The 13,995-nt window shown below is 42.9% G+C and overlaps 1 protein-coding gene and 1 long non-coding RNA gene across 4 annotated transcripts in view; one reads left to right on the forward strand and one right to left on the reverse strand.

Moving 5' to 3' along the window:
* The window catches only part of JAM2 (junctional adhesion molecule 2), a 40,472-nt gene extending 35,152 nt beyond the window's left edge, over nucleotides 1-5,320 (reverse strand). For all 3 annotated transcript variants that reach the window (XM_075033894.1, XM_075033895.1, XM_075033893.1), the window contains exon 1: nucleotides 5,125-5,320. In XM_075033894.1, coding sequence (XP_074889995.1) covers nucleotides 5,125-5,179 — 55 coding nt within the window. In that variant the 5' untranslated portion in view covers nucleotides 5,180-5,320. The remainder of the gene's footprint in view (nucleotides 1-5,124) is intronic.
* Nucleotides 5,321-5,494: 174 nt separating this feature from the next.
* Nucleotides 5,495-12,184, forward strand: LOC142033689 (uncharacterized). Its single transcript, XR_012651291.1, has 3 exons — nucleotides 5,495-6,033; nucleotides 7,166-7,229; nucleotides 11,330-12,184. It is a non-coding gene; the product is annotated as an uncharacterized LOC142033689 (long non-coding RNA).
* The last annotated feature ends 1,811 nt before the right edge of the window (nucleotides 12,185-13,995 follow it).

The raw sequence follows: 13,995 nt of genomic DNA on the forward strand, positions 1-13,995 counted from the left end.
TTTACAAAACTGGGGGTGGGGGGGAGTGTAGGAGGAGGAAGGTGAGCTAACAGGAATAGAATTAATTACTGGTAAATTAATTGCTTTCAGCTTCCACATAACATTTCCCTCAGTTTCCATGAAAGTGCTTGCAAACCATATGTTTTCCCACATACATGCAATAGTGCCACAAAGTTATGGTGGAGAAAAAAAACCCAACCAGCCAAACGAGAAAAAACAGCAATAAGATGTACAAAAATGTTGTATACATCCACAGGGACACTACAGTAAGCAATTTTTTTTGTTTGACATCATTGTATAACTTCAAGGGAACCTTAATTTAGCCATTCCATATGGCCCTGGCAAATATGACAAATACAAATGTCCACCTTGTGCTTCAATTGTTTTGATATACAAGATATTTATATTGCAATGTGGACATTTCTGGCTGTGTAACATTTCTTAGTAATCTTCCTTTATGTAAGCATTTACACTGGAGTCACCTCTAGCATTGCTGACAGAAAGTAGGACAGTAAGACTTACTTTGAGAAAAGTATTCCTAAAAGGGATTGCCAACTGAAGGGAACCGATGATAAACAGACTGTCTTCAGAAGTGCTCCAACAGAAAGATGACATTTTGAGTGTTCAAGGACTCTTAGTAGATCAGATCATACATAAACTTTTAAATCCCAATTTCAGAACTAAATTACTAGTTGTTCTACCCCTCCAAAAGCACTGACAACCCAAACCTACACCCCCCACAACAAGGGAAGCTTGCTTACTGCTACTGCAGAAGATTCACATGCATGTCACTGTCCACCTTTAGTGAAGAAATATCACTATTATTTTACTCATGTGAAATTATGAGAAAACTGGAATTTTTTAACATCAGTTGTACAAGAAGATTCTCCCATACTTAAGAAGAGGACTTCAAGTGCTGGTGGTCACGAGACAGAAGCTGAAGGACTTGGGGCACCCTTTGAGGAAGGCTAAAAGCCTTCTCTACCATTTTTAGCTCACTTCTTTAAAAATAGGTCTGCACACACTCCCAATAACATTGGGGTTAGTCAGTGGAGGCAGACAAGTTTGGTAGCTCTAGGTCACAAAAGATGATCCCACATGTTTTCTTAAGTCAGTCAGCTAAAGAGAAGAGATGAAATCAAAGTTCAACTACTTGCGAGTTCTTACCTAATCATGTAATGTCATCAGTCAGTTTCTGCAGCAGAACCTGGCAGCTACCATGTTGCGGCCAAAACAGACTGCAGTAGGAAATACAGGTATAATACAGGAAACAATCACAAAAATATCTTTGTGTAATTCAGTTAAATAGCCAATGAGAAGACCTCATCCAGGCTCAATTAGATCTGCTAATCACAGTGGTAGTTTTAACTCCATTATTAATGCCAGATGCCCTATGGTATTCACAATTACCAGAAATACATGTCCAATGACATGAACAAAGAATTGTTGCAACATTAAAGCTGAGAAAACAGGACCTCAGAGGCCAAGCGACAGCAAAAGCAAGTCCTCCACTTGCATACATCCACCTTAAACAGAAGAAAACAAGAGGAATTGTGATTGTCTTGTGACATTTCCAGCTACACTTCCTGCCTCCTGTATGCAGTCAGGGAAGACAGCCACCCTCATTTTTAGTTTTGCACATCCAATAGCAGACTGTGGGGCCAGTAACCTGAACTAAGGATACCGCAGGGCCAGCAAAGGACCAGTTCTCTCTTCCTCCTCTCTGCTGGAGAGAGAAAGAAGAGAGACAAAGCCCTTAGCACAGAAGAGCATTGCTTCTGGCTAAGACCTCTCAGAGAGATGCTTCCAAGTAGCACACCTAGCTTTAAGGGCAATAGTGCGACTTGCTCAAATGCAGCAAAGGCCGTGATTTCTGAGAGACGTGCCAATAACTCACAGCCAAAGTTTCTTGTGAGCCCTGAGGATCTAACCAAGAGGGTGAAACTGTGAAGGTTATAACATAAGCTAGAGAGAGGAGCATGTCTCCCTTTTAAAGACAGGAAGGTCTTCCAACCAACTCCTCAATTTTTATCTGTTTTAGAAGTATTTGGATATCTTGTGCAGTATCACCACAGTCATAAACAAAAAAGTTAGGCCAAATGCTAGAAATAAGCATTGCTTTTCTGCAGTTAATTTTCATTTGTTTGTTTATATTTAAGAAGCTTACTCTCATCTCACAGCCTATGTTATGGTGTCTTAAGAGTCTGTGCAGCTTTATAGACCACTAGCAGCCTACAGCAAAGAAAGACTACTTCTCAACTAAAACAGCAAGAGAAGGAACCTTCCTTTGATGTCTCTTCCCCCACTTCCTCTTCAAAGAATAAGTATTTTGGTTTATAGTATTATGTTGTACAGATATTACCAGAGAAGTATGCAGTCTTACAGATTTAAGAAATCCCATCTCACCTGAATATGGACTCTGATTTAGAAATCAGAGTAAGTCCCTACCAAGTTAATCCAGCAAAGAGGGTTCAACAGAAGACTGGGGGTTGACAATATTTTCAATTTTGAGTACATCAGTTGTACATCACATATAATCAGGAAAGCATCGTTTAAAGACTTCCACTGTCAATTCCTATAGCCAATGCAGTCATGCTTTATGATTTCTTGTTGGGGGTGAAGGGGAAGGCACAAAATGCTTTTTTGGTCCAGAACCTCTGTATCTGGTTGAAAGATTCCTGAGCACTAAGGAGTGTTTATTTTAAAGCCAAAAAAAAACAAACAAACAAAGCCTCACCTTATTTATTGCTCAAACTACCCCAGTGAGCTCTATCAAATGTTTCTGTAAGACTACTATTTATTGCCTCTGCATTGTCCTCACACAGATAGATTGTACTGGATTTGCTTCAGGCATCACCAGCTCAAGTTTAATTTCTAATGTACACTAATGCAAGAAAAATCACACCTAGAAGCTTCACAAAAAGGCCAGTTCATCAGTACGTACTATCTCATCCAGAGTAGCCATGACGATTAATAACAATTGTTTCTGTACATTTTCTGTCTTGCCAACAGAGCTCACAAGTCTTACTCCATGGTACTTTTTAAAACTTTCCAGATAACCTCAGTTTCAGGAGCTCATGCTGATGGAGAATATGATTGAAGACCTCCAACTCCCTTACTTTCCCCTAAATTAAAGGTGAAAGAAAAGCTTTAACTCAGATAAACCACCATTTCTGTGGGTCGTTAGTATTTCTTAGTAGGTTCTCGCTAAAAAGCAATCTCAGCACTGTTCTTGGCTATGCTGACATCCTGTGACCAACTTATACAGCTCTTAATTTCTGCAGCTGAACTACCAAACAAGTTCTCTGCACCTGCTCCACAATATAATGCTCACACACTTCAGGTATTAACCGCTGCTTTCTTTTCCTCATTAGTTTCTGCCCATTCCCCACTATCTCCAAAGCATGAGGGTCCCATATAAGAGACCACCTAGCCCATATGTCTGACTTGGGCACCAGTATTACTCAGTCTTATTGTTCATGTGAACATACTCCAGCCACAGGAGCAGCAGCAGGCTCCCGACTGCCTGGATTTCTGCCTGGATTTCCTCTGGCTCACACAAACAATCAGCATTTGCACACCCATCTACAGTCACTTTCTTCATTCAGGGACTTCTTATCAGCACCTTGCTGGTAAACTTTCCCCCCCACCTGGTGTTTCTTGGGAATTGGGACAGGAAGAGGAAAAAAAAAATGCAAGTCTGACAACAATATAGGCACCAGACTTTGATCTACTGCACTGCTTCCAAACCACCCTCTATCATTTCCTCACTGGTCAAAGCCAGCATTGCCAACAGACACAACTAACCAGAAAGCTGAGCAGCCTCAACACACTGAAACCTGCCACCAAAAAAACCTCAGCAGCCTTATCTGCTCAGATATACCCATGCAATTAACAAAAATAAAGGAGAAAAGATCAAAGAAAATAATTTTTATTACTATTTCCCATATGAAAGTCTGTGCTAGCTGCTCATCTGATAGCCCCCAATTTCCATAAGGTCTCGTAGAAGCAAAGAGAGGAAAAGAAAAAGTGCCAGCAAACCAAAGACTGAATAAACATGCATCACTTCAAGTCTCTCCTTGGCAGGACTCATCCCTCCTCTGCAAAAAAGTAGTTTCCACACACACAAGTTTCTGCTAGGTGAGGAGGAATGACAGGCTGAGAATCTGTCCCAGGTTGGTCCCAGGTGGTCACCCCGTTGCAAGACTGTGCCACATAATTCTTTTCAAAACATTATTTCCACGTACAGCCTCTTTCCCTAAAATACCAGCAAGACACAAAAAGCATAAAACAGGAGCACAGTAAGATGTGATCTGAAAGTGACAGCCTTATCACACAACTGGCACTGTTAACACTGTATATTAATTCGCTGCTGCTTTGCAGGTACACGGCCCCATGATCTGGTTTGGGATTTTTTTACTCATTTCCATGTGCTTTCTGGGTGGGGCTGCTTTTACCAACTTATTTTAACACCCCCCATTTTGTTTCTAACAAGTTAGACAATAGGACCATAAAAACATTGGAAACATAAGTCTGTTCTGGAGCTGCAGCATCCAGTGCTGGCAAAAGAAAAAATGATGTTCCCATCACTCGCTCATTCATCTTGTAAAGGCCATCATAAAAGCACACTACGCAGCCCGCATCTCAAAGTTTGTGCCACTGCAGAAAGCCACTGGCTTGCGCTGAAACAGGCCCGGCTTAAACAGGTTACATCTGTGTAAAAACAAGAGACACATGGAAATAATCAGCGCGCACTCCCCCCGTCCGCTTTTATTTCGCTGTTGGAGACGCGACTTGGCTCCTCTCGCTGCGGGGGCGAGGGAGGGGAAGCGACATCCCGCCGCCGCTCCCCTCGCCCTGCCCGGAGGCTCCCCGGGCCGGGCAGCACCGCCGCGGGGGCGGGCGCGGCTCTCGGCGGGGCGCGGCCGGGCCCGGGCGGCGGCCGGGACAGGGGCCGGTCGAGCCGGGCGCCCCCGTGCCGAGCCCTCCCCCCTCAACACACACACACACACACGCACGCACGCTTCGGCGGGACCGTGCCCCCGGCGGCCGGGGCGCTCCCCGAGGGAGCGGTACGCGATAGCCCGCACGCCCGCTCCGCGGGGATGGGACGCGGCCACTTACAGCTCAGGACCCCCAAGTAACCGAAGAGCAGCAGGCGGAGGCTGCGGCTCGCCATCTTCCCGGCAACGGCCGCTCCCCACCGGCGGCAGCGGCTAATAACCGCCGGGCGACGCCGGCGGCGGGACGTAAGGCGCGGCCGGGGGGGCGGCCCGGCCCGGTCCGGCCTCGCCTCGCCTCGGCCGGGGGAGCGGGGCGGCGCCGCGCCTGGTGGGCCGGGGGCGCCCGCAGAGGCGGCCGCGAAGCAGGTGCAGCAGCTCGGGCGGGGGCAGCGGCAGCGCCCGCTGGGCTCGGCTCTGCCTCCCCGCCAGCCCTCCGCCGCCCCGAAACTTTTAACGTGTCCGAGGAGACGCCTCCCCGCCCCGCGCTGGCTCCGAGCGCAGGGAACGGCGGCGGGGCTGCGCCCGGCCTGCCGCCCGCCCTTCACCGGGCACCCGCGGCGGGCAGCAGCTCCGCGCCCGCTCCGGGCGCACGGCTCTCCCCCTGCTGCTCCTCCGCCAGCGCCATGCCCCGCGCATCCCCGAGCTGTATTGCGTCGCGTTCTAGGTTGTGTTCAGCAGCTCTTCCCTCCGACTTATTTATTTATTTTTAAACTCAAGGACATTTGTTGCAGCAGAATAAACTTTTCATTACGAAAAGCTTAAACTTCCCAAAGGCGACCGTAGTCCCTGTTGGTGCATTTCTCGAAGCCACACCCACCTGGGGTGGAAGTAGGAATAACCCGGTGAAATCACGAAACAAAAATCTAGGTGTTCCGGATGAAAAGAGCAACGCGACGATGAGGCGCTGTTTTAAGTTGCGGACTTTGAACAAAGTCACAGTGACTCCTTGTGCCTGTGCGGCCGGAGTGGACAAAATCCCACCGACCGCAGGGCACGTCCGCTAACCAGCAGAAAGAAGACGGACGACACGGTGACTTCCAAAGCCTCTTTTATTATTACTTTATACCAGTCTGGGAGATTCTTGATTTAATGTACGGGAGGTGTAATGGCCCTTTAATTTAGGAATCAAGGAAAATTACTCATCGTGACAGATAGTAGTGCATCCGAATAGTGTCTAACGACATCCTAAAAATACATTACCACTGATGTAATATGGTTCTATAACAAGAAGAGTATCACAAGTATTTCTTTGATAATCAGAACAGCAACGTTGGCTATATTTTGTTAGACTGTAGCAAAATGAGGAAAGATTATTTATAAATAAAATCTCTAACAGCTGTTTTAATGGAGACCAAAGAAGTAGGATGCCATGATGCTCTTTATGTCAAAATCTTCTTAGCTTATTTTTCACATGCAAAAATGTATACAGAATACAAGTAATATTTCTGCAAAAAATATACATACATATACAGGTCCAGTTTATATTACCAGTATAATGATGACATGCATTTAATAAAATCAAAACTATTCCATAGGCAACAGAAAAGTTCTTTATTTTGTGTGGCCCAGCACATCATAACTTTAAGCATATACAAAGTTTCATTGATTTCAGTAGGACTGCTTTACTGTTTAAAGCCACATGGTGATAGAAACACTGTGTTGACATAAAATTTAAATATACGGGAGGAGCCTGGTGGAAAAAGTATAGAGATGGGGAATGTTAAGAAATGGCAGTATGGAATTAAATTAAGGGATAGCTCATAGGATGACTACTAAAGCTGAGGTAATGACAATTAATTGATGAGGGGAATGAAGAGATTAATCGTGAGGAGAAGGTATCCCATTAGACGGTGGGATGACGTTTGGATTAGTACAGTGGCTTTTCCACCACAGTAAGCATTCGTTTCTAATTGCCCAAATACATAGACTCACATACAGGGTTTAATTTGGATTTCATTAACATGTTACACCACAGTAAACCCTCTTAAATGTGTAGGGTTTCTATAAGCATGAGGTCATAGCAAAGTTCCTTTTTTTTTCTGCTCACTGTTCTGTTTCTCTTGCAGGTATACAGGGTTGTCTCCCCCCACATTTCTCTGACTTTTCTAGGACGGTATCACAGTACTTTCACCATTTCTTTACATTCCCCTCTTTTATTTCAGCAACGACGAGACCACGGTTTCTCTGGTTGCTTTATACAACTGCAGGAAACACCAGCAATTAGACGTAAGTATTCTGAATGCATTTACAGAATTATTGGAAAAGTAGTTGTAATGCATATAGTTCATTTAATATATATACTTCTTCTGTATGTACTTTGTCGAACAATGGTATTCTTGAAAGTACTGTTAAGTACTTTGTTAGAAGAGCACAAGGCTGCTATACATATTTTTAATCTTTTTAAGTCAAACATAGTAAAAATATTTTCATTAAATGGCACACAGAGCGCACATGGAAGAATTTGTTCGAGGTGCTCAGTTTAACAGTTATTCTTGGAGAGCTTTCCATAGAGACTCCTATTTAGAATAATAAAAATAGTCTATAATTAACATCTGCACAAAGAATGCTGGTCAAGAATACCTATCTTATTTTGTAATAGCTATTCTAGTCAAGTTCTTTGTATAGAAAAGCCTTTAAGAATTGTGCGGAAGTACAACATTATTTCAAGACTTGGATGCTTCTTAATGGTCTCAGTAATTCATAAACCAAAAGATTACCCTCATTTCTTTAGGTGATATTTTAGATAAATCTACATTCTTACATTGCAATGGAATTCTTCCTGCTTTTAATTAAACTTGCTATTGCAAATGTGGAGTACTGATAATAATGTGTTCTAACAATACAAGTTTACTTCTCTTATTATGGTACCATCACTCTTTTAAAGAGTTCTGTGAAAAAACAGTTTTGAAAAATAATTTGCAAAAATTTTGTGAAACACTGTAAGCTGAAACTCTGACTCTTCACTTTGGGAACATTTCATTTTTTTAGCTATAGGTTGATAAAAAAGAATACAGAGAAGTTAACCTATATTAAGAAAATATTCCTTTTGGTGATTTCTCCACTCAAAATAGGGTTTTTTTTGCAGGAGGAACAAAACCAAATAGCCCTAGATTTATTTTTCTGTACCTTGCATGCTGCTTTCTAGAATAACTTTGAGTATAATAATAAAAAATCAGTACAACAAATTAGAACTGCTAAATTTTGTTACAAAGGTGTTGCAATGTAAATACTCGAATACATTACAGCTAGGTAAGAGAGGAAGATGATTAGGATTCCTCTTCTCAAACACATGCATAGGATAGGGGGAAAAGTACTGTGCTATGAGAAGAGAACTGTTTAATTAATACTTAGAAGAGCAAGACATTAATTCCTATGTAATCACTCATCTGTCATGGCTTACACATACCAAACTAGAAGACAGTCATGGGAGAGCTAATGAATGTTCATCCTTGCAGCGCCATGGAAAAAAGAAAAAGTATAAACCTGACATATCCCAAGTTTACTTGTTGAATTTAAGTAGATCAAGTAGCGTAACCCTAATTTCATGTAAGCAAGTATATATTTTTTGTTCTGTTGATAAGCAGGTAGTATGGATGTGTGACAATCTGTGAGCAGCTCATATCTTGTTTGCAGAGTCAAACATTAGTGAAAGCATCGAAGATAACAGTTCTGCACTACTTTTCCCTTTTCATCCTGTGCTTTCCTAAGTTAATTGTTCTTTAATCTTTTTAGTGTGTCTTAGCTGATCTATAATAGCATGTAGCCCAGCAAGGTTGCTGATAACTGTGCCTGGTTATGATGAGAGGAGCTAGGGGGAAAGATTTAGAACCTGGAGCCACTGAGGGAGAAAGTAAAAGACATATGAAAAAAGCACTCCTGTGCATAAGTATATTGTATCTTTATTTATATGGAGACTTGGAGGGCTGATTCTTATTGGAATTTATATTGTTTAGGTTTTGATCAAGAAGACTTCTTTGAATATTTTTCCATATTTAAAGAAGAAGAAACAGATTTTTTCATTTTTCTAAAAAGAGAAATGTTATGTTTGAGGTTGTCAGAGATGCCATTTGAGACTCAGTGCCATAGCCTGTGGGTTAAATCTCTGTACACATCTTTTTTCCAGGCACACTAAATTGCTGTCACATATGTTTGTTCTAGTAAGTGCTGAAGACGGGAGCACACAGCTGTAGAGTGACTGTTCTGGTGTGATTCTGGGCACGGCAATGGGACAAGCTGATGGGAATCTATTTTGTAAAACTGCTAAAACAGGCTCCATTTAATTAACTAGTTTAATCACCAAAATACATATTTCATGCTCCATGTCACAAATCTTTTTCTGAAACTCATTGATCGATGTGCTATGTATTTTTCGTTATGCCCATACCAATAGCCTGCAGTACATTGAATCTATCAGCTTGAAAGTCTTGCTCTTTATTGTGAAGAATTATCAGCAGCCATGTGTAAGTGTGTGGAGAGGCCGATATCTACAATTTAAGGGATAATTTTTTTCTTTTGCAATTTTAACTATCACCACACCTAGGTTTTTACAATGTTCTGGCTTATTGCTTTCACAGCTATCCACTCCCCTAGTTAGAGTAGGCCTTGTCTCCTTTCTACTTCTGTGGCATCTTGTTATTTTGTTTCACTGCTTCATGTTAATTGCTTTAACTGCCACCTGGGAAAAAAATCTGATTTAGCTAGCAGATTATCTGCTTGGTTTGTACTTTGAAATGGAAATCTGTGAGCGAGTATAGTTTTGAGAAAAGAAGCAAAAAAAATTTCAGATATTCTTTTTTTCCACCAAGCTGTTGTTGATGGCTGTTTAAAGACAAAGTATGCCATAGAATAGTTGCCTTGCTATAATGAAATGGACTAGAGCGTTGTGATAGAACACTGTATCTCTATTAGACTGTTAAAATATTTCATATCTAATGTGTCGGCCAAACTTGAACCAGGAAAGCCACAAAATATGAGGGTAGAACAATATAATAGTAATACAGATTACTTGTTCTCAGCAGCTTTTTTCTGTGAATCCCCCCCTCCATTTTCTGGAATGTCTTGTATAATTTTATCATTGACTTGCAAAGTACAATATTAATGCCATTTTTTTTTCAACTGAATTCGCAAGATTACTGCCACTGAGTAGACAGCTCAGTAGCAATCAAAGCTACATTTCTAAAAAAGATCCACCAAATTGGATGGCATTGTAGGACACTTCCCAATTCAACCTAAGCAACAGTGGACAATGTGTTAGCCACGATGCTGCTGGTGGTAGATTCAGAATTATTTTGCCACAGTGTTTAAAATGCTTTGCTGCTCCATGGTGGCATGAAGAGTACAGCTCTTAGGACGCAGTTACACACCATCTTGTCTTCTAAGGCAATTGCTGCCTCTGGCCATGGATTACTGCTACCACTTCACTTGTGCACAGAAACGAGTATACAAAGCTGTACTTTAAGCCAGGTCACTGAAATAATGTGAATAAAACATAATTCTTCAGCAATACTGATCCTGCAATTCGTATCACTTCAGTGATCTAGTGTTCAGCGCTTTGTACAGTGCTGCTACAGTTGCCTACCTAGAGGGTAAGCAGTGAGAAACAGCCAAGAATGACAAAGGGAGGGGCAGGAATTTTTAAGCTGGTTTTGCTTTTGAAGCAATCTGTAAATGAGCTCAGAGCTGGCTTTGGGGCTTATGAGGGCAATAAACCGTCATGGTTTGTCACTTACGCATTACTGTTGGGTCACATACTATGGCATAAGAGGAATTACGGGGTTCCCGTTGCCTCATAGAGCAACCTCTCATTTTCTGCCCATTACAAAATAACATCCACGTTTTTCCTGAAAGTCAGAGGGCTTTATGAAGACTGATACCTTGTGATTATTCTTGGACAGTTTTGTTAATCATCTCTTCTCCATACCACAAACGTGCTCAGTGTTGTGACACGCTAAAAGCCGCTGGATTTCAGCCAAACCCTTCCCAGAGTACTTCTCAGTTGGAAGGCTCTTGTCTTTTGACGTTGAGGGATCACTCGCTGGGGGGTTGCAGCAGGCCTGTACGTCCCCCGAGGCTGCTGACAGGGCCACGTTTGGCAGCTGAGAGTAACCCCCAGCTGGCCCTCTGCTCAGTCCATGGGGTTCGAGTGGACCTGGGGTTTTTACCCTCTCACAGAAGCCTCAAGTAAATATACTGTAGTAAACAGAGAAATGATATTACAGATGTGAGCCAGCTGTACCAGCATGAATCAAAAATAAGCTTGAAGGCTGAACTTTTTAATTAAACCCAAATCTATGCTAATGTTGTTTCTCTTTTTTGCTTTTGTCCAGGGCCTGTAGAGATGCCAGCTGAACCCTGGGTGAAATTTCCAGCAGCTTTGGATATCTTTCGATTTCCACTGGGGGGGTAAAGCTTTGCACTGTCACTCTGTTGGCCGAGGATTACCAAAAAGCAGAGGGCTATGACCATGCTCCTCCTGCAGTCTTCAGCGTTACAAGTCCCAGATGGCTTTTTGTCTGCCTTGTGCTTCCAGAGCAACAGCAAACAAGTGGAAGAAGGGACCAGATATTCTACCACCATTTTTCTGAAGATTAAGCTGAATAAAAAGTTGCAAATACTTGTACAAAAGAAGACTTAGAGATTAGGAAGTGGCAATTTAAAACAGAGACATATAATGAAGTGTGCAGTATCAAATAGGATTTTACTCCTGTCATTCAAGACTTCCTCAGAGTGACAAAATAGAGTTTGTTTCTGTCTTTCATTCTCCAAACATTTTGAATTTATCTCCTCATAGAGTAAAAATGTTCTTTTTATGCCCTACATTATGAACTTTATGGTGTTTGGGGTTTTTTTACTATTTAAACCAAAACAATTATGTGATGTGATCATTGACCACATATGATTCCTCAAGCCATAAAAAGTTAATAGAAGAAATGGTGTAGCTGAGCTATAATGACATGAATAATAATAACATCTTTGTGTTTTCTCAGGAGCTTTCACCTCAAGGCTATAAACTCTTTTACATACGCAAGTATGTAGGCTACAGTAAGCCTGGCTGTCGTGGTTTAACCCCAGCTGGCAACTCAGCACCACACAGCCGCTCGCTCACTCCTCCCCCCACCAGTGGGATGGTGGAGAAAATCGAGAAAAAAAAATTGAAACTCGTGGGTTGAGATAAAGACAGTTTAATAGAACAGAAAAAGAAGGGAAAATAACAACAACAACAACAATAATAAATGGAATATACAAAACAAGTGATGCACAATACAATTGCTCACCACCCACTGACCGATGCCCAGCCAATCCCCAAGCCATAGTGTCCCCTGGCCAGCTCCCCCCAGTTTATATACTGGGCGTGACATCATACAGTATGGAATACCCCTTTGGCTCATTTAGGTCAGCTGTCCTTGCTGTGTCCCCTCCCAGCTTCTTGTGCACTCCCAACCTCTGCTGGCAGAGCAGTATGAAAAGCTGAAAAGTCCTTGACTTAGTATAAATACTTAGCAACAACTAAAGCATCAGTGTGTTATCAACATTATTCTCATACTAAATTCAAAACACAGCTTTATACCAGCTACTAGGAAGAAAATTAACTTTATTCCAGCTAAAACCAGGACACTGGTGCGCTAAAAAATAACTTGGATTTAATTTGTTTTAAAAAATGAGAAAGCAGGATGATTTGCTGAAATTCTTAATCCAGAAAATAATGTAATGAAGAGCATGAATAGCTACTATACTTGCATACCTGGTTTTCTGGATGAGAGCCCAGGTGAGCAGGGAAGCCAGTGCCAGGTACCTAGTCAAGAGGAGCCAGCTGTCCTGCTGCTCCGCAGATGTGTTTCCACAGTGGAAAATTCTCTGTCTGTTAACAGCCCTTGCCAGTATTAACACATTTATTTTTTTGATGCTGAGTTTAGTTACATCCTTTAGCTCTTAATGGCACTAACTCAGTGTAACTGTTTGACAATGGCATTCTTGCTGGCTGTTGTTATATCTTTGACAACTGGGGATTGGGATGAAGACCACAACCAGCTAAACTGTAAAGCATTGAAACAAAGTCTTGAGTTATTTCACAAATTTTAATAAATTTTAATGCAAGCCATGGTTTTCCTACATGGGCAGTAGCTAGTTTCTGCTTGGCTTCAGTCTTTTGGGGAAGAAGGACTGGATGCCAGGCCACCAAAGCCGGTCTATCACTCCTGTCCTCAGTTGAACAGAGGGAGAAAAATATGACAAAAGGCTCATGGATTGAGATAAGGACAGGGACATCACTCGGCAATTACCATCATAGACAAAACAGACTCAGCTTGGGGAAATTAGTTTAATTTATTACCAATCAAATCAGAATAAGAAAAATAAGAAATAAAACCAAATCTTAAAACACCTTCCCTCCACCCCTCCCTTCTTCCCAGGCACAACTTCACTCCTGAGTTTCTCTAGCTCCTCCCCACCAGCAGCCCAGGGGGACGGGCAATGGGGGTTGTGGTCAGTTCATCACCAGGGAAACTCTTCCCCTGCTCCAGCATGGGGTGCCTCCCACAGGAGACAGTGCTCCATGAACTTCTCCAACATGGGTCCTTCCCACAGGCTGCAGTCCTTCATTAACTGCTCCAGCATGGGTCCCTTCCACGGGCTGCAGTCCTTCAGGCACAGGCTGCTCCAGTGTGGGTCCCCTGCGGGGTCACAAGTCCTGCCAGAAAACCTGCTCCAGCGTGGGATCCTCTCTCCACAGATCCGCAGGTCCTGCCAGGAGCCTGCTCCAGCGCGGGGTTCCCACGGGGTCACAGCCTCCTTCGGGAACCCACCTGCTCCGGCGTGGGGTCCTCCACAGGCTGCAGGTGGAGATCTGCTCCACCGTGGACCTCCCTGGGCTGCAGGGGGACAGCCTGCCTCACCAGGGTCTTCACCACGGGCTGCAGAGGAATCTCTGCTCCGGCGCCTGGAGCATCTCCTCCCCCTCCTTCCTCACTGACCTGGGGGTCTGCAGGGTTGTTTC

The sequence above is a fragment of the Buteo buteo genome, chromosome 8, assembly GCF_964188355.1.
Source record: "Buteo buteo chromosome 8, bButBut1.hap1.1, whole genome shotgun sequence".
NCBI lineage: Eukaryota > Metazoa > Chordata > Aves > Accipitriformes > Accipitridae > Buteo > Buteo buteo.